Below are 19,619 nucleotides of genomic sequence, written 5' to 3' on the forward strand. Positions count from 1 at the left end.
TTATAAAAAGAGACAATGAGACCCCAAACAGGAAAAAAAAACGTATTTAATACTTTAACAAAATGCAAAATAAGGTACCCGAGTTATAAAACATAAATTCCTTTGGTTCAGAAATCACACAACTATTTTTACCTTCCAATGGCTACAGACATCATCCCCTAAAGCGAAGTCACATCATCCCCCTCTTACTGAAGACGTCATGCCAAAACTGTCACACATCCCACTGTTCGGTGGAACCACTGGCAACTTACATGGAATAGGGCCGTGGGGTAGGAAAAAGGGGAGCAGGTTGGTCTGAAGGCCAAAGGGAGACTCTACACATGCAGAATGAGTCAGTGGGGGAGCGCTCTGTGGGTCACTACGGTATGAATCACACCCCTGTACATGCTACATGAGGCTGAGTCCCTTGGTACAATCACATATAAATACAATTCACCCACCCTGAGCTTTCCCAGGGAAAACAGAAATAAAATACACACACACACACACACACACACACACACACACACACACAAACACACAGAAGCAGGGGAGAGATGGCAAAAGAGGCAGATCCCAGAATACCAGAGAACATCTAGTCCAGACCCTTGGTCTTACAGATGGGGAAAATGAGACCTAGAGAAATGAAGGGTCTTGCCAAGAGAGACATAGTTCACGGCAGTCGGTATTAGAACTCCATGTTCCCTTCGATATGAACAAGAAGAGAACAAGATGGACAAGGAATTTGGGGCCACCAAAGCAGGGCATAGAGCCGGGGCTCTCACTGCACTTTTGCTGTCTTTTGGGAAGAGTGCCTATGTGGTCTTAAGGCCTTCCTGGGTGTCTCCTGAACTCTCAAGAACCAGGGGTCTTCTGGGTCTTTTCAGGGTCCCTGTGGCTCTGGGGTATCCCAGAAACTGAGAGCCAGGCCAGCTGACCAGGACAGAAGATAATGGCCTCCCAACTGCCTCCCAACAATCCTAAAAGAGTCAGAATGAGCTCAGAATACAACTGCGGCCACCTCGGCCTTGGACACCACCACTTAACTGGGGGCAGAAAGAGGAATCATGGGGCCGTATTCTGCTAAAGGCTGAAAACAGCAAGAGAAGTTTCCAAAGCACACTCTCTCTTCTATCTAGCTTAAAGGAGGTAACCAATAAATACCTGAATGAATAAGAGAATAAATGAATACAAGGAGACAATGATTGCTTGGTTTCATGAGAGATACGGGTTCTGTTGAAGAGCCTTACTGAGGGCACTGCTGGGGTATGCTTTCCTGTGCCGCTCTGCCGCAGCTATGCAGGTACTACCTTGTGCCCCTGGCCAACGAAACAGAGGAGAGTCAGTGCAGATTTGGAGAATTAAATTAAATAATATAATCTGTCTAATGGGTAGAGATCTGGAGAAAAGGCCAAAAGCCATCCCTCAAGCAACTGTTTTCTTTCACTTCTTTCTCCTCCCAGGTTCACGAAAACAGTACACCAGACCCCAGAGCACCGAAGTCAGAACTGCCGACACATCTCAACACGTGCAACTGAGGTGGTTCGAGCAACCGCCCTCCCTACCTTGACCGCCCCCAGCAGTCACTTCTGAGACAGTGAGGCAGCAGTCGACTGTGACAGTGAGATCTGACTGCACTTCTCGAAGATGGCCTCAGCTGAGAGTTTTGGCAGCCCCTGATCCAGGGGGCATTCGTCCACCAGGCTGTTCATGGGCGTGGGGGGCAGTGGAGGCTCCTCCTCATCTTGACTCAGTCCAGGAACCAGGGAGCTCCCCGCCCTGTCCAAGTCCTTGTCCGCCTGCTCCCTGCACACACCCTCGGTCTCGGGCTGCCCTGACGGGATCTTCACAGAGTCAGAATATGCTGACAGGGCCTCCTGGAGCAGAGGCAGAAGTTTCTTCCGAGATACCTGGGTGTTGCCCTGAAGATAGGCCTGGAGGTTAGGGTGGGTGCTTGGGGCAGGGGTCAGCTTCAGGGACGGAGAGTGGGAGCATTCCAGAATTCCACAGATCTAAAGAAGAGACAAGATGGGGAGATGGTACATGAGGTGGTGAAGCAAACAGCTGGGGTCTCTTAAGTTAGAGGCTTCCCTTATAGAAGGAGAAACACTTTTGATTAAATCAGACAGAGTTCAGTATTACTGTGAATACATATAGTATTTAGAAACAGAAGAAACATTTGATGTTTATTTTTAAGACAGAGAGAGAGAGAGAGAGAGAAAGACAGAATGTGAGTGGGGGAGGAGCAGAGAGAGAGGGAGACAGAATCCGAAGCAGGCTCCAGGCTCTGAGCCATCAGCCCAGAGCCAGACACGGAGCTCGAACCCATGAACTGCGAGATCAGGACGTGAGCTGAAGTAGGATGCTCAACTGACTGAGCAACCCAGGCGCCCCAATTGAGATCATATATTTAATTTTTGTAAACCCAAGCCTGGAGAGATTAAGCATCTTGAGCAAAAGCACGTAGATGATGGGAGTCTGAACCAGAACACAGGACCCCCTGACCTAGTGTTGTTTCCAAGTGTATATCTGTGCTCAAAAACTTGAACTCTATCCTTAGCTAGAATGGGACACACATGTAGACTGAGGTCAGGGGCAAGACAGAGGCAGAAAGAATGAACAGATCAAAGTGGGGGTGGGAGGTACGTCAGGCGTGGTGCTGAGCCTGACCACTTCCAAATATTACCTCATTTAATCGTCACAACTACCCTCTAAAATTTGGATTAGTATTACCTTCATTCACAGGTAGGGAAACAGAGGCTTAGATGAAGTAACTTGCCTAAGGTCATAGTTTGAATGAAGCAAAACTGACACTTGAAGCCAGGTCTGCCACCAAAACCAGTATTCTAAACTACTCTCTTCTATCGTTTCCAACAGAGGAGGAAGAGATGAGATGGCAGGACATGCTGTGAAACCTCTTTCCCATTTCCCAGTGCAGAGGCAGCCTGGACAGTGGGGGAACCCTCTGTTATCTGCAGAACTTTGCAAGGGTTTGGTGGGGGGAAGGTGGGGACACTTAGGAAGGTGGGAGAGACACTTCCCATGGCCAAAGCACCCTTTCCTTCTGGACACGATTAGTGAGAGCCACCATTTATTCAGTGCTTACTCTGTGCCCAGCAATGTACTTTATGTACGATATTAGGTTTAATGAGCACATCAGGCTAATCAGTGGGTAATACTATGCCACGTACAGATTCAGAAGTCAACTGACTTGCCTGAGCTCAGAGAGCAGGTAAGTGGCAAATCTGGGACAGAAAACGTGTCCATCTGCCTTTTAAAACTGTAGTTCTGGGGTACCTGGGTGGCTCAGTCAGTTGAGTCTGCTTTGGATTCTGTGTTTCCCTCTCTCTCTGCCCCTCCCCTGCTCATATTCTCTCAAAAAATAAAACGTTAAAAAAAAACAAAACACAAAAACTAGTTCTTTCCACAGTGCCAAACTACCTTCCACTAAATGAAATCACATTTGCTTTGTGGAAGAGAAGAAAGGGTGACATACCTTCCATGGATGCAAAAGATTATCAGGCTGTATGCAGATCAGTCTTTAGCAGCCTTCATGTAGCCCAATAAACCCCAAAGTCCCTGGACTGCCTCACATGCATTTTTTTTTTTTTTTTAATTTTTAAATGTTATTTTTGAGACAGAGACAGAGACAGAGCATGAGCAGGGCAGGGGCAGAGAGAGGAGGAGACACAGAATCTGAAGCAGGCTCCAGCCTCTGAGCCGTCAGCACGGAGCTTCATGTGGGGCTTGAATTCACGGACCGTGAGATCATGACCTGAGCTGAAGTCGGACGCCCAACCAACTGAGCCACCCAGGTTCCCCTCGCGTCCACTTTTAAATTCTTCTTCCCTGGGCTAATTGCCCAGTAACCAACAGAGAAAAAGAAAGGGGAAGAAGTGGGAAAGGTGGCCAAACAGATCAGGAAGGAACACCTGTGCTTCAATCCCTTTTCTACAGAATTAGCATTAGACACTGTCATTCATCGCTGCACGGTTAAGTAGTAGAAAAGTCTTCTCTTGAGTTTCCCATTTTCAAGGCCATGGGTAAAAAGGAAGGAACTGATTTTCTGGGGTGAAGATTAAAGATTAGGCTAAGAATCGAATTTTAACTCCAGATTTATAACACTTTCTTTTAATCTGATTTCAAAGTCCTTCTAAGTGGGAACTGTGTCTCTAATTCCCTTTGAATCTCTCTTAACAGTATGACTAAGGCTATTCACATATAGAGAGAATGGGGAAGGGCAGGGAGGGAGGATTCTGGAAAGAGGTCAAAGGACTTCTGTGTAAACACAAAAACCAAGCAGAGGTCTTTACAGCACTGGGCAGTGCTCACAAGCAGAGCTCTGTAGGGACCTCAGGCTGGAGAAGAGACAGAGACTCACCATCATTCGGAGCGCTGCATGGGGACAGAAAATAGCCAGCTGCCGCACTGGTTCATTGTGAGTGTTGAAAAAGATAGTCATGGCGACCAGGACATCACAGTTGTGCGCCTGGCAGAAAGCATGGAGGTCTGCAATGAGGCCAGACCTCTGCAGGAAGGCCTGAAAAAGAAGAAATGGGGCAATGAAAAGGGCTACCGCTGGACTCTCCTTGTCACCAGTAACAAAACGTGTTCACAAAGGGTATCTTTCCATGTTAACCTGGGTCTTGTTCTCTGGAAAAAAGGTATCCAATATTTACTCTGTGTTCTCTGTGTGCTAGGAAGCAGTATGTAGTATGGGGAAAATATAGGTTTTGCGTTCAGACAGAACTGGTTTGAAGATCAGCTCTGATAGGTAACTATTAGCTGTACCATCAAGGAGTTGTATCAACCTCCCTGGACTTAAGTTTGAGGATAAAACATTTACCATGTGCCTATTTTAAGAATTAAAACATGATCGCGTATGTAACATGCCTGGCACGTACAATGCTCTCCTGCTCTTGCCATTTTTTAAGCAAGGTCTTCGCCTCATGGGTATTTTCATTCTAATAGAACAATGGGACACAGCGGTAACACACATGGGACAAGTGTATCATTGGCTCTTCATTCTTTGCCAATCTCTACTCTTCTCCAAAGTCTCATGTGGTATTTCCTCTACTGAATACTACTACCAGCCGATCCAGATCAGGGCTTTTCTCTGTCCTTGGCATATTTCACGTGTCAATTTCTCACTGTGTCAATTTATGCTATTTGGCAAGCCTTTTCTACTCTTATGTTTGTTTCCCAAACTAGGTAGCAAGGGAAGAGACCAGGCCATTTTGTTTTATTAAAATTATTCAGTAGTTTTACACAGTATTTATAGAAAGCTGTACAGACTATGACAGGATGTGTTCAGATCCAGTTGCCAAATGATTTAAAATGAATATGATATGGAACCAGGTAGTAAAATACCGTTATCAAAGTTACACTCATTCACCCATTCAACAAAATTTACTGAGCACCGGCTATGCGCCAGGTACTGTCAAAGGTGCCGATACAGAAGAAACAGAAGAAACAGGGCTCCAGCCCTGGTGGAGCTGATAAACTGGCAGAGGAATGTAGACAATAAACAAGGAAACCATGAAATTGATCACTTCAGTCCATTAACTGCTAAGGATAAAACAAAATTTAAAATATTTTAGAGATTTTTGAGCATGAAGGATATTATGTTAGTCACAGTGGTCAAGAAAAACCTCTTATAAGAGGAGACATCTGAACTAAGACCTGAGTGATAAGGAAGAGCCAGCTCCGCAGAGGGAAAAGCCAGTGCAAAGGCCCTGAGGTGGGAATGAGCTTAATGGATCCCATGAACAGGAAGAAAATGAGTGTGGCTATAGCACTGTAAGCACAGGAGTGGGGCTGGAAGGAGATGAGGTTAGAGAGAGAGAGAGAGAGAGAGAGAGAGAGAGACAGGGCCAGATCAAGGAGGGTCCTGTAAACCACAGTAGGGCTGTTATATTCTTTTTTTCTTTTTTTTTTAAGTTTTATTTAAGTAATCTCTACACTCAACGTGGGGCTCGAACCCACGACCCTGAGATCAGGAGTTGCACGCTCCTCTGACTTAGACAGCCAGGTGCCCCCGGGGCCTTTAGATTCTATCAGGAGCACAATGGAAAGGCAGCAAAGGAAGGGAGCTGATGTGATCAGAATTACATCTGTTTTGTTTTGTTTTTTCAGAATTACACCTTATAAAGACATGACTCTGGCTGCTATGGGGAGAATGGTTTGTAGGGGTGCAAGAGCAGAGGCAGGGAAACCGGTATGCAGGCTATTGTGGTAGTGCAGTGAGAGGTCACGGACTGTGGGAGTGACAGCAGACCTGTCTGCTGAAAGGGAAAGGTACATGGGTACAAGACTTATTTTGGAGATGAGCCAGCAATGAGGGGCAAGGTTACATATATAACTGAAGATTTTCTCTCCCCACCCACGCCTTGCTCTTACCTCCAAATCCATATATATTGCACTAATGGCCACCTTAATGCCTTGTCTGCAAATGGTCTTCTGGTCCTTTCTCAGCATTTGCTCAGTGGTCAGTCCTAGACAGTGAATGTGAGACCAGGGGTCAAACAAGAGAGCCCAGGGTCCCCAGCCCAGGAAGGTGAGGACACCAAGATGGGTCAAAGGTGAGAACAAACACAGCCTCTCCTTGGGCCAATGAATAGGGGAGATAACTAATTATTATATGATTATAAACAGATTCTTTTACCCCTTTCTGTGTTGTTTTAACCTTCTGTAAGTACATGTGGTACTTTTTTTTTAAGGTCAATAGGTAGTATCTGGGTAACAAATTATGGAAGTATTTTTGTTCTCTTCCTTTGTCCTTTGTATATTTACCCTAAATGTTTCTTCTGCTTCCCTAAACAATTATCTAGATCTCACTCAGATAATTTAGCATTCCCTCAGCAGATTTTACTCATATATTTATATTTTCCGATTAGCCCAGAAACCTCTGACACTCTTAATATATTCCTCCTTCTCCTACCCATTAGCCAGGATAGTAAATCAATTGATTAGCTCATGATCAGACTCACTACCTCGGTTCTCTCTGATTAAAGCATTATACATGCTCTGAAAACTGTTTCAATGGTGTTCAAAAATACTGTGAACAAGGCTTGTCCATCTGTTTTCTCATGCGGGAGGGAGAGAAGTCAGTTTACTGTTTCACACCTGATACATCAAACTTTGCCTTTTGTAGAGAATCAAAGATGTCATTTCTCTCGGGCAGATCTGGGAAGAGGGCCTCCAGCTTCTCCACATATCTGCTGTCCTTTGGGGTTGCCTTTCCAACTTTCAGGTCCATGTTGACACAGTCCAGGATGATTGTTCCTGTGGAGGCAGGAGGCAGGACTCAAATCCCATGGCCTTCCATTCACAACCACTAGAATACACACAACCCTCCAACCAGATGGACATAATACAGGGAAGAGCGTGCGGCAAACACACTGGAAACGAAATGAGGAACTGGGACTATGTGCTGAGTAAGACCACCCAAATCCAAACTAAAATGTGGGCAGGCAGAATGGGTGCCTGAGCAGCTCAACCCTCAGAGATCTTGAGACCGAGTCAGAGAGACACGATCTCCCTTCTGTAGCCAAATTCCATTAAAAAAACCTAGAAGTTGGAGAGATAGTCTAGTTCAATCTCTCTCTCTCTTTTTTATTTTTTACAAATGGAGAAAATGAGAACAAGAAAGGTTAAGAAATCTTTGCTCAAGGTCACATAGCCACCAACAGGCAGCTTCTAGGTCTGTCTTCCTTTCTGCTTTCACCACAGCCTTTTCATGCCTGATTGCACCCTGAAAGAACCCAGCCTTTGATACGAGCTGGATAGCTTTGAAAGGGTATGATTAAGCTAGAAGAGGCTAGACGTTTCCACTCTCCTCTGGGGTGGACACGGAGGAACTAACCCGAAAGCCACCCTCACCGTGCAGAAGGGCTGCAGTTTGCCTGTCCAGGATCTCTGGTGCCCCTTGCAGGATTCTCTCGGTCACCAGGGTAGCGCAGGATCCCACCAGCTCAACTGAAATGTGGCAGGGAGGGCAGTGTCTCTGCTCGATGGGTCGATGGTCTAGCACCTCTGCAACTGTCTCCTCTAGGGCCGAGTCACTTCTGTGTGGGAAAGTGGGTGTGGGGAAAAGAGAAAGAAAGATAGGTGGGGGGACTCCAGCTGCTTCTAACCAAAGCTCCACCTCACCCATGAAGGAAAATGCACATCTTAGGCAAACACTTAAGAACTTTGGTCACTTCCACCTCGGCCTCACTGCTCTCAATTCTTTTCTTTCATGTGAGAACCGAAGTCATCTTTAAATAGTATATAAACGGGAAAAAATAGTATGTAAGTGAACTTGGTGAAATATCAGCAACAAGTATCTCATCCACGTATTTGATCTCCTTAGGAGCTGCCTTTCCGACTGACACGCTTGGCACCCAGTATTTCAGTCTCTCCTGTCACTCAATCTGCTTAATACCCAAATGGCACACAGTTCACCAGATCCTATGGACTCTACCTCAATCCTTATCCATCTCCTCCTTTCCAACCCTCTGCTATCGCCTTATTCTAAGCCCTCAATATCTCTCACCTAGATCGTTCCAACAATTTCCCAACCAAACACCCACTTCCCGTCTCAGGCCCTCCTAAGCTATCCTCCACAAAGCTGCTGAGTGATTATCTGAAAAATGCAAATTTGATTCTGTCAGGATCTGGATAAAATATAATTCACAATAGCTCCCCGCTATCCTAACATCAAGTCTAATCTCCTTGGCAGGGCCTAAAGGGTGTCCAAAATCTGGCCCCACCCACCTCCCTAGTCTCACCTCTTCCTATGTCCTACTTCTGGGTCACATTTTATGCTCCAGCCATGCAAAACAAATTCCATTTCTCCCAATCTACCATGCTATTTCATGCCTGCCTGCCTTTGCTTATATTAATTCCTCTCTCTGCCTGGATGCTCTTCCTAACTACCTCACCTCCCCATTCCAAGAGCAAACACTCAAGAGTGAGATCAAGGGTCAACTCTCTTAGGAAACTTTCCCTCGTATCCTCTGCTCCCCTCCAGTATATTTCACTACTCTATCCTCTACACACCTATTTGTCCTCTCGAGGGTCAGTTACCACACACCGCTAACACCCGTCACAATGACACTGAGATATTTTCTTTTGTAGGAAATAATTTTGCTTTTTTAAAAAAAATTTTTTTATGTTTATTTATTTTGGAGAGAGAGAGAAACAGCGTAAGTGGAGGAGGGGCAGAGAGTGAGGGAGACACAGGATCCGAAGCAGGCTCCAGGCTCTTAGCTGTTAGCATAGAACCTGATGTGGGGTTCGAACTCATGAACTACGAGATCATGACCTGAGCCAAAGTCAGACGCTTAACTGACTGAGCCACCCAGGCAACCCCCCCCACTTTTTTTTTTTTTAACGTTTATTTATTTTTGAGAGAGAGAGAAACAGCGTAAGTGGAGGAATTTTGTTTTTTGGGGTTTTTTTTTTTGTTTTTTTTTTTTTTATTTTGAGAGAGAGAGGGAGAGAGAATCCCAAGCAGGCTCCAAGCTGCTTGGCACAAAGCCTGATACGGGGCTTGAAATCACAAACTGTGAGATGACCTAAGCTGAAAACCAAGAGTCAGATGCTTAACTGACTGAGCCACACAAGCGCCCCCCCCAAAATAATTTTGCCTTTTAAAAATTAAGAAAAGGGACCCCTGGGTGGCTCAGTCGGTTAAGTGTCCAACTTCAGCTCAGGTCACGATCTCACAGTTTGTGAGTTCGAGCCCTGTGTTGGGCTCTGTGCTGACAGCTTAGAGCCTGGAGCCTGCTTCAGATTCTGTGTCTACCTCTCTCTCTGCCCCTCCCCTGCTTGCATTCAGTCTCTCTCTCTCTCTTTTAAAAATAAACATTAAAAAAATTAAAAAAAAAATTTTTTTTTAATTAAAAAGAGTTGGGGCACCTGGGTGGCTCAGTCAGTAAGCATCTGACTCAATCTCAGCTCAGGACATGATCTCATGGTTTGTGGGATCAGGCCCCACCATCAGGCTCTGCGCTGACAATGTGGATTGCGATTCTCTCTCTCTCTCTGTGTCCCTTCCCTACTCCCAACCCCACGCACACATGCTTTCCCTCTCTTAAAAATAAATACATAAACTTAAAAGAAAATAAAAATATATTTAAAGATTAAAATTAAAAAGACCTGAAACTGGGGCGCCTGGGTGGCTCAGTCAATTAGGCATCGGACTTTGGCTCAGGTCATGATCTCACAGTTGCTGAGTCCGAGTCAGAGCAGAGCCCACTTCAGATCCTCTGTCCCCATCTCTCTCCCTCTCTCTGCCCCTCCCCCAAATCTGCACACATGCTCTCATCTCAAAAAATATTAAAAAAAAAAAACCAAAAACAGTTGCAACCATTATTCAAAGGCTTCTGTTACAGTGAATCTGCCACAAAATAATGGTACTAAAGGCAGATTTAAATTATTTCTGAGTTATCCTTTAGTTTGACTTCTCTGTGTTTCTATTTCTTTTTGTTACTTGCGTAACTGGAGAACTAACAATATTTTCTTTTGATTTTCTATATCTTATATAACCCAGCAATTGCAATTAGCCCGTGAGATCCCCAAGAGCAGAAATTCTTCCTCTCTTTATTTCTTACTCATCAGAGCTCAACATGGAACATGTTAAATATTGGCTTAACTTCCTTCCACTTACTTGGGTAAGACATGATGATCAACAAGGATAAGGGTGAGTTGGCCAGCCTGGTGCAAGGCATGGAGGTCAATTTCATCCCGGAAAATCAAGAGGGACTCTGGAATGTGACTCTTCTGAAGGAAGAAGACGTTGTCACCTCGTAGAGGTAGCTCAGAACGTTTTATATTTAAAACTGGCACAAAGACTTCCTCAGTCTCTGTTGTCTGGATAAGGAAAGTGAAAAGAACATATGGCAATGTTTTGGCATAGACAGGAAAAGTAACAAGATTATTGGAACCAGAGGAGATACGATCTTGGGGAAGTAATTGCCTTTCTCAAAGCCACAACTACCCAGTTGATAAAAACAAAAGGACAACTCTTGCCCTCTCTCCTTCTTAGTATACATGAAGGTCAAGAAGACAACTCATGGAAAAGACCTGGTTCTAGATGCTGCGGAGAAGGGATTATTAATCCTTAAGAGCTGACCTGGGCATGAGATCATTGGTACCCAGAAGAACTCAAATAATAAACAGCTTGAATTTGCCTTATGACTTACAAATTATTCAACATACATCTACTCATTTGATCCTCCCAGGGGCACTGCAAAATAGCATCATTTCAGATTTTAGAGATTGTGACCTGAGACTCAGTAAGGTTAAGGGATTTAACTGACCCAAGGGTAACTGGTGTAAAGTGGCAGAGCTGGGTCTTGGATCCAGATCTTTTCATTCTCAAGGACTCTGTTGCTAAGTACTCACCTTTGCCAGGTAAAAAGCCAGGGCAAGAGCTGACACCATGGAGTCCAAGTCACAGGCTTCATTTCCCAGCACAACATGTAGCGGCCGGGACTCCTGTTGAGGAAGGAGAATGGGATGCTAGCAGACATACCTTTGTCTGTTTCCACTGCCCTTACACCTGAGCAGGGCTTCCCACACACCCTCTCACTGATCTTCACAGAGGAGGTGGGTCAGCCAATCTTATGACAGTCCTCATTTCATGGATGAAGATATTAGCAGACAGGCCACCTGTGTGTTGCTAAGTTTAAGCATTCCACATCCAACCAGGAGGTAGAAAAGTGCCCTTTCTTCTACTACGCTGTCTCCTTGATTGTTTTTTTTTTAATTTTTTAAAAAAAATATTTATTTATTTTTGAGAGAGACAGAATGCGAGTGGGTTAGGGGCAGAGAGAGAGGGAGACACAGAATCCAAAGCAGGCTCCAGGCTCTGAGCTATCAGCACAGAGCCCGACGCGGGACTCAAACTCACGGGCTGTGAGATCATGACCTGAGCCGAAGTCGGACACCCAACCGACTAAGCCACCCAGGTGCTCCTCCTTGATTGTTAACTTAAAGAACAGCAGTAAATAATTCTCTAACGTCTTACGCCTCTTTGGGCACTCGAGAAATCAAAGGTAGAACAGTTGGGATAGGTGATAGTCAGGCTGCATCAACCCCAGTTTCCTCCCCCGACCCTGCTGTTTTCAAATAGGGAAAAATATCCATACACTTCTAAATCATAAGAGGCGAAGAGCTTTTGAAAATAAAGGTAAAATAAAATCTAGTCCATGATCCAGTTACCCAATCCATGAAAATGCCCCCAGCCCTTTATTACTATCATTATTATTTTTAAAGTAATCTCTATACCCAATGTGAGGCTCGAACTCATGAGCCTGAGATCAGGAGTTGCACGTTCTACCGACTGAGACAGCCAGGTGCCCTGGAACTTTTATTTTTAAAGCTTTGAAAAGTCCAGCTGCTGATAAGAACTGAGGAGGGAGGGATATCTGCTGTTAGTATTAACCTTGTTCCCTTGTGTCTCCCTAGCTATCAGAGTCTTAAATAACAACCTGAAGAGGTAGGTACTTTAAGAATTATGTCCATGGCTCAGTTTAGGGCACAAGAATTCTCTCTTACAAATTTACTTTGGAACTTACACCTCAGCGTGCTTCTGAGAGAGGAAGAGATAAGAACAAAATGAGACCTACCAGTTACAGCAGAGTTTCCTAATTTCAGCACCAGTGGCATTTTGGCCTGGATCGTTCTTTGTTGTAGGGGCTGTCCTGTGTGGGAGAAGTTTGGCAGCAACCCCAGACTGTACCCACAAGATGCCAGTAGCACACCCAGTCATGAGAATCAAAAATGTCTCCAGATGTGCCAAATATTCCCCGGGAGCCCAAAATCACTCCCAGTTGAAAACTGCTAGGTTTTCAGGTAAAAATCCAAACACTCTGACTTCCTCAATCAGGGAAGATTTACTAGATGCCAAGAGTTTAGAAAAGTAGGAATGGGGTTCAGAGGAGCAAAACATAGCAAGCAATAGTTATCAAGTAATATAACTATAGGAAGAAAGGGAATCTGGGGGAACCTAGAATCATCTTGCCTGTTTGGCTGTTACCCTCCCTCCCCCAGAAAGCTACAGCTAGAAAGGTACAATTTTAGAGGACTTTTGGTGGCATAAATTGCCCTATCCAGTAACTAAACAGGTTTTTTTTCTCCTTAAGTTTTATTTATTTAAATGATTTCTACACCCAACATGGGCTCTACACCCAACATGGGATCAAGATCAACCCCAAGATCAAGAGTCAGATGATTTTCCAACTGAGCCAGCCAGGTGCCTCAGGTTTTTTTGTTTGTGTTTTTTAAGTTTATTTACTTATTTTGAGAGATAGCACAAGCAGGAGAGGGGCAGAGAGAGAGAGAGAGAGAGAGAGAGAGAGAGAGAGAGAGAGAATCCCAAGCAGACTCCACACTGTCAGTGCAGAGCCCAACATAGGGCTCAAACTCATGAACTGTGAGATCATGACCTGAACTAAAATCAAGAGTTGGATGCTTAACTGATGGAGCCACCCAGGCGCCCCCCCCCCCAAGTTTTTTTATTTTAAACTATCCCCCCACCCCCCACATCTCCTACTCCCACCCTCAGAGAAGTACAAAAGGCAGAGGTTTTGCACAAAGGACCTGCGGAGAAAGTCCGCCCTTAGGTTCTCCCCTGCACCCATTTCTCTAAGCCTACCTCAAGAGGGTGGCAGGCCAGACCCACTCACACTGAACGACACAAGGGAGGGGAGATTCTTTTCAATATTAAACTCTTTTCCTACATAAGGGGAGAATTCAGTCCTATATTAACTCCTCTAACTTGCAATTTCTCCTTTGGATACTGGAGAAAGTCCCCCTGTTTCCCAGATACCGAGAACTGCCCAGATGGCTGCAGACCAGAGTGACAACACAGCACTTGAGGTAAGTGACTGTGGAGATAGCTTGCTCACTGAAGCAGCAAGGGGGGACACTGTGTTCACTGGAAAGGGAACTGTGTAAACACGAGCGGCCATATGGCCCGGACTCTAGAGAAATAAGGTAACAGAGAAAAGGCAGAGCAAGTGGGACCCCCCTCGTGCTGGGCCCTCTGAGAAACTTTCCAAAACTCACTCACACTAGTGCTGCTCCAGCTGAATGAGGATGGGTCAGATCCCCAGTATGGAGGGGGGCTAAGCAGGAGAGCAGGAAGTAGGCGCCACATACAACTCTGTGACTCTGAGAGGATATCCACAGGAAGGGGAATAACTAGCCCCTTGTGCTTGTTCAAGCCCAGATGGCAACCAAAAGGAATGAATATCAAAGGAGTCCTCTGGGCTGTCAGCCTATCTTGAAGCAGGCCTGAGCAGAGGCTATGGTGGCATTCCCCTCTCCTGTCACAGTCCACCATCATCCCAGCCTGTCTGGTCTACTCACCACCCACAATACATGCTGTGTATATTCCCAGCTCTGCCCTTTAAGCAGCAGAACTATCATGTGAAGAGGTCACAGATTAGGGTTGAATCCCAGCTCTGCTTCTTAATTTTTTCTTTTAACATTTATCTATTATTGAGAGACAGAGCATGAACAGGGGAGGGGCAGAGAGAGACAGAGACAGAATCCGAAGCAGGCTCCAGGCTCCGAGCTGTCAGCATAGAGCCTGACGCAGGGCTTGAACTCACAAACTGCGAGATGACGACCTGAGCCTAAGTCGGAAACCGACTGAGCTACCCAGGCACTCCTCCCAGCTTTGCTTCTTACCTGTTATGGGACTTGGGCCTCTCCAAGCCTCATTTAAAAATGATAATCGTGTAACTGATTTCATGCAGTTGTGACGAGGATTAAATGAGATAGCCCATAAGTGTCTGCTCTGTAGCTGCCTTCCATCTTCTCCTTTCCCTACCGGTCCCTGCCTCTTCATGCCACCTGAAGGCCCTGTCTCTGGGATGCCTCCCCTGGCCACCCAGGCCAGAGCAATACTCTTCCGATAGACCTCCAGCTTCCAGCACCTGCAGCCCTCATATGGAGCTTCTACCCTAAGGAGCTCGCCCTCTTTTCGTGGGCATGTATCTTAATTTTTAACATAGTTTATGACTTAGCGACCATACATTCTGTTATTCAAATGGGGACACTTGTGAGAATAAAAAAGGGTGCAATAAATGGTTATATCTGAATAAACTAAACTGTCCTGGGCTGCCCAACTTATAAGGCATCCTTCTCTTCATCTAGGAGGAACGTGTGTATCTCTTAACCCTCCACCTCTCCCCCCCCATCCCCCACCAGTTGAAAGCAAAGCCAAACTGCTTTGGTTTTCTGACCATCAGAGGAAGAGTTCAGGGCAGATATAGCTATACTTAGAGCAGGAGGAAACCTGAGCTGCCAGTGGAAGAAATGAAATCTGAGCGCCCCAAGTAAATATAAACTTTTCTTTCTTAAACAAGCAAACAAAAACACCCAAAGCTGGTAGTGACAATGACTGTATCCTGATGTTCTTTGTGGCCTCGTGTGGGGAGAAAGGACAGGCTCTAGGGCTGGCAAAGTCAATCACTTCCCTTCTGAAGCTGAATATGGTCTGGCGCCTAGTCTACAAAATAGTTAATGAGGGAAGGAAAAAAAGAGCCAGGGATAGAGAAGCCCTCCCAGCACAGAGAATGGTACAGATATTGAGGAAAGGACTGTGCTGTCAGAAGGACAGCTGGCCACTCCTGATTCCTGCCCTATGCATACAGGAGGGCAGACAACACACATTATCCGAAGGCAGCTGGATGGATACCTACACTTGAACGCAGCCCTGCCCTGACGCAAAGGTTTTTATCCACTAGACGTGAAAGATGAGTCACCATGAATACGATATTTAAACAGGATTTCTTTTAAAATGGAACATCCTAGGGGCACCTGGATGGCTCAGTCAGTTAAGTGTCTGACTTCGGCTCAGGTCATGATCCCACATTGGGCTCTGTGCTGACAGCTCGGAGCCTGGAGCCTGCTTCGGATTCTGTGTCTCCTCTCTCCGCCCCTCCCCCACTCATGCTATCTCTCTGTCTCCGTCACTCTCAAAAATAAATAAACACTAAAAATAAATAAATAAAATGGAACATCTTACTATTGTTGTGGCAGAGGCTGTAGAAAATTTCTCTGGTTATCAGGGGTGCTTGGGTGGCTCAGTCGGCTGAGTGCCCCTCAGTGCCGACTCTTAATTTCTACTCAGGTCGTGATCCCAGGGTCATGGGATCCAGCCCCACATCAGGCTCCATGCTGAGTGTGGAACCTGCTTGAGATTGTCTCTTTTTCTCTTTCCTTTGGCCTCCTCCCCTGCTGGAGTACGCATTCTCTCTCTCTCTCTCTCTCTCTCTCTCTCTCTCTCAAATAAAAAATATACATTAAAAAAATTTCTCTGGTATCAAATAACAAAAATAAATCAATAGGGGAATTGGCCGGTTATACGCTGTCTCTATCCTATGTAAAAGTCAAGCATTCACATTTCCCTAAAAGTTATACCAAAGCTTAACAGAAACACTCAAACGTAATAGAGTCTGTCTAAATCATGTATCTCTTTACACAAGAAATCATGGTGCAGCTTCTGGGGAATTAGATGGGGAGAAGATAAACGATCTTTTTCATTTCGTATCTTTTTTGTATTTAAATCTTTTCACAGTGTACATTTACTACTTCTATAATTAAAAACAATCTAGTATTTATTTATTATAAGTTTATTTATTTTGAGAGAGAGAGAGCACTAGCAGGGGAAGAGCAGAGAAAGAGGGAGAGAGACATTCCCAAGCAGGCGCTGCTGACCACGTGGAGCCTGATGCAGGGCTTGATCTCACCAACTGTGAAATCATGACCTGAGCCGAAATCAAGAACTGGACGCTTAACCGACTGAGCCACCGAAATACCCCTCTAGTATTTATTTTTACTTTTTTAAAGTAAGTGCTATGCCCAACATGGGGCTTGAACTCATGATCCTGAGATCAGGAGTCACATGCTCTACTGACTAAGCCAGCCTGGCACCCTATAAATTAAAAGCAATCTACATTGTTGGCAACCACCTGTATGTCCTGTCACCAGTTCCTCCACTAAGATTCCTAGAGTCTGATTTTCTCATTTCTTCCAGCCCTGGCTAGGCTGTGTGATAATAAGAACTCTAAGATACAACTTCACCTTCACAAGTTCACAAGTTTGGAAAAATAAAGATCTAGATCTTGCTTCTTGGGGCATGAATGCAGGCAGAGAAAACTCAGGATACCAGCAATACTGGAAAAATCCAGTATTTTTCAGCTTCATACTGCTGTAGGAGATATACTGTTAACCTGGGGGGACTCTGGAGTGAAGACGACTTAGGATAGATGCATGCAATGAAAGGTTATTTGGTGAGGTTTCAGATCTAAGGGCTCTTTACCAAGTGGTAGAAAGGAGACCTGTCATTTGGGTTCTGCAGCGGGGAGGGGGGGTGCGGAGTTCCAACTGCATAGCACTTGGAACAGTGCCACAAAGATTCTACATTAGTCCTCCAATGAGCTCCCTATGGTGCAAATCAGATGTAACCTAACGAATTGGTTCCAAACTGCCCTACGCATTAGGTCAACTTTCCCAAAGTTTGTATTTCACAAGGAAAAATTTGGTGCAATTGGTATTAAAATTGTCCTTTGTCACCTATACTTCAGGTGAGGACATTCATTTATGTCAGAAGCCGAATCTGCAAAAGGAAAGAGGTGACTTTAAGGATTTGTTAAAGACTAGAATCTATCGCCCAAGGGAATCTGCAGAGTTTAAAGATACTTCAAAATAAAGATACTTCAAAAGGAAAGCATAGTCAACCATCTGTCTAGGTCTCCACAGGGGCAGTGTCACTTGAGGTAGCAGGGGCCAAGGGACCTCTTCCAGCCTCTGTCTGGTCAGCTTTGTGCTGCTAACTGGGAGTAGCAGCCTAATGTGCATGACCAGTCAGCATGGCTGGGAGATTCCAACCAGCTCAGGGCACCGTAAATAAGCCACAAAGCATTCAGGAATCAAGCTTATAGTTTTGATTCCAAACACACTTTGGGCTTATCCCTTCCTGGCGAGGGATTCTTACGTAATTTACATGTGGGTTAAGGCCAAAGAAGAAAACTGAAGGCAAAGGAATGCAAGTTTGGGTCAACAACTGATACGCCTGCAGTACTGAGCATGTTTAGCTTAAAACCAGATTTAAAGTAAAACACCATGACCACCTCAAATCTAGAATGAGTTCGGCCCGCCAGACAAAAACAGCCCTTCTGAGGCAATAAGGCTGTGGACACTGGTTCCCTCCTACCCCCGGGTCTCACAGGGAGGCCAATGGGCCAGGGAGGCCCTGCGAGCGGAGAACTGAACGAGGGGCGGGGAGAAAGGGATAAATACACCCCGCGGGGCACGACTGGCGGCACCACAGTCCTTCACCTTTTGACGGAGCTGACCCAGGCGACAGCGAGCAGAGGCTCAGATGCAGTTCCCAGACCCACGATTCCTCCTCCCAGCTCTTGGGGAAACCCCAAAGGCAGGAACCAAAAACGGGGAGACTGAGCAGCATTCCCCCGAGCTAGGTTCTCGTTCCTCACTCCTCCGGCCCCAAGGCTGATCTGATCCCAAGCCCCCTCCCCACAATTCTGTGTTCCTTCCCCACACACCCTCGGGGGTCCCCAGATCCCACATCTTCGTTCTTCCTGGACCTCATACTCCATTCCTTACAGTCACAGACCGGGATCCGTTACCTGCAGAGCGGCTCGACAACCCTGCAGGTAGTCCTCCATGGCGAAGTCCCAAGGTGTGCCACCGCCCCTGGCCGTGGAGACGTTACCAGGCGAATGCTCCCCGCCCCGGACTCAGGGGCTTGGGGCGAAAGTCAGGAGGCGGGACTCGAACCCGCCACACAGCGATTCGGCCCCAACCCCGGAGGAAGTGCGTAATCCGACACTCCTGGAGTCCGACGTCGCCCCGCCCCCAGCGGCGGAGGCGGAGCTCTGCGCCCAGAGACTCACGGGACCCCTTCCGGGAGGGGCGAAGTGGGGCGTGGCGCAGGGCGTGCTGGGAAACGTAGTTCAGAAGCTCCGAAATGGCCACAAGAATCGAAGGAAGGCGAGTTTTCCGAGATTACTTATTTGACAGAGAAATGTATATGTGTCAGTGTGACCTATATTTGTGGCATTTGAACTTCCCCTCTCTACTCAGGCTAAGTATAGCATCTTTCCATACATTACATGGAGCATCTGGTTGACGTCTTAAATTATACATGGCAAAAACAGCTCTTAGTCTTCCTTTCTCGAATTCTCCTCTTCACCAAACTGACCCTTTGCCACCAATTTTCTGATTGTCCGTGTTATTAAAACAATAGAATAATCTTTGACGTCTCTTTTTAATACCTACTACGGTCTCTTGCCACTCCTGCTGCTTTACAACTTGGTGGCCTGTTTTTTTCTATAGCCTCAGCAAACGTCTCCTTTTCCTGGACTGTTGTAACCTGGGTTTTTTGCTTCCTGCCTCCCTAATTGTTCAGACTGACGTTTCAGCCTTCAGAGTTGCTTGAAGTTTCATCCTGACGCAGCCCTGCCAGTCAAGTTAGAGCCCTTCAGAATGTAGAGCTGGGTTCCAACCTCCCTCAACTGCCACCTTCCAGCCCCACGGTATGCAGACTACTACAAATAAATGCACTCTCATCATCAAATACCCCCTCCTTTATTGATCCATCCCTTTATTTCTTA

General features: G+C 45.9%; 1 protein-coding gene across 3 annotated transcripts; it reads right to left on the reverse strand.

Moving 5' to 3' along the window:
• Positions 1–26: 26 nt before the first annotated feature.
• PRUNE1 (prune exopolyphosphatase 1) lies at positions 27–18,849 on the reverse strand. 3 transcript variants are annotated; one of them, XM_049616308.1, is made up of 8 exons: positions 18,633–18,849; positions 11,371–11,463; positions 10,634–10,836; positions 7,861–8,045; positions 7,105–7,263; positions 6,379–6,473; positions 4,361–4,519; positions 27–1,991 (listed from the first exon to the last, which is right to left on the reverse strand). In XM_049616308.1, exons 1-8 carry the CDS (start codon positions 18,669–18,671, stop codon positions 1,563–1,565), a joined length of 1,362 nt encoding a protein of 453 aa, XP_049472265.1. In that variant the 5' UTR covers positions 18,672–18,849; the 3' UTR covers positions 27–1,562. The 3 variants fall into 3 exon arrangements, with proteins under 3 accessions (XP_049472265.1, XP_049472266.1, XP_049472267.1); XM_049616309.1 differs by lacking the exon at positions 18,633–18,849 and adding an exon at positions 12,597–13,497; XM_049616310.1 differs by lacking the exons at positions 7,105–7,263; positions 7,861–8,045; positions 11,371–11,463; positions 18,633–18,849 and having other exon boundaries at positions 10,634–10,709.
• Between the last annotated feature and the right edge of the window lie 770 nt (positions 18,850–19,619).

This window comes from Panthera uncia (assembly GCF_023721935.1).
Source record: "Panthera uncia isolate 11264 chromosome C1 unlocalized genomic scaffold, Puncia_PCG_1.0 HiC_scaffold_4, whole genome shotgun sequence".
Classification (NCBI taxonomy): domain Eukaryota; kingdom Metazoa; phylum Chordata; class Mammalia; order Carnivora; family Felidae; genus Panthera; species Panthera uncia.

Bases quoted from the DNA above. Each gene is read 5' to 3' on its own strand.
- PRUNE1 (XM_049616308.1), bottom strand. From the start codon at position 18,671: ATGGAGGACTACCTGCAGGGTTGTCGAGCCGCTCTGCAG. The intron at 6,474-7,104 runs GTGTGAAACAGT...TTCACTGTCTAG, and splicing joins GGCAAAGTTTGATGTATCAG to GACTGACCACTGAGCAAATG. The intron at 4,520-6,378 runs GTAAGAGCAAGG...CTTCTTTTTCAG, and splicing joins CAATATATATGGATTTGGAG to GCCTTCCTGCAGAGGTCTGG.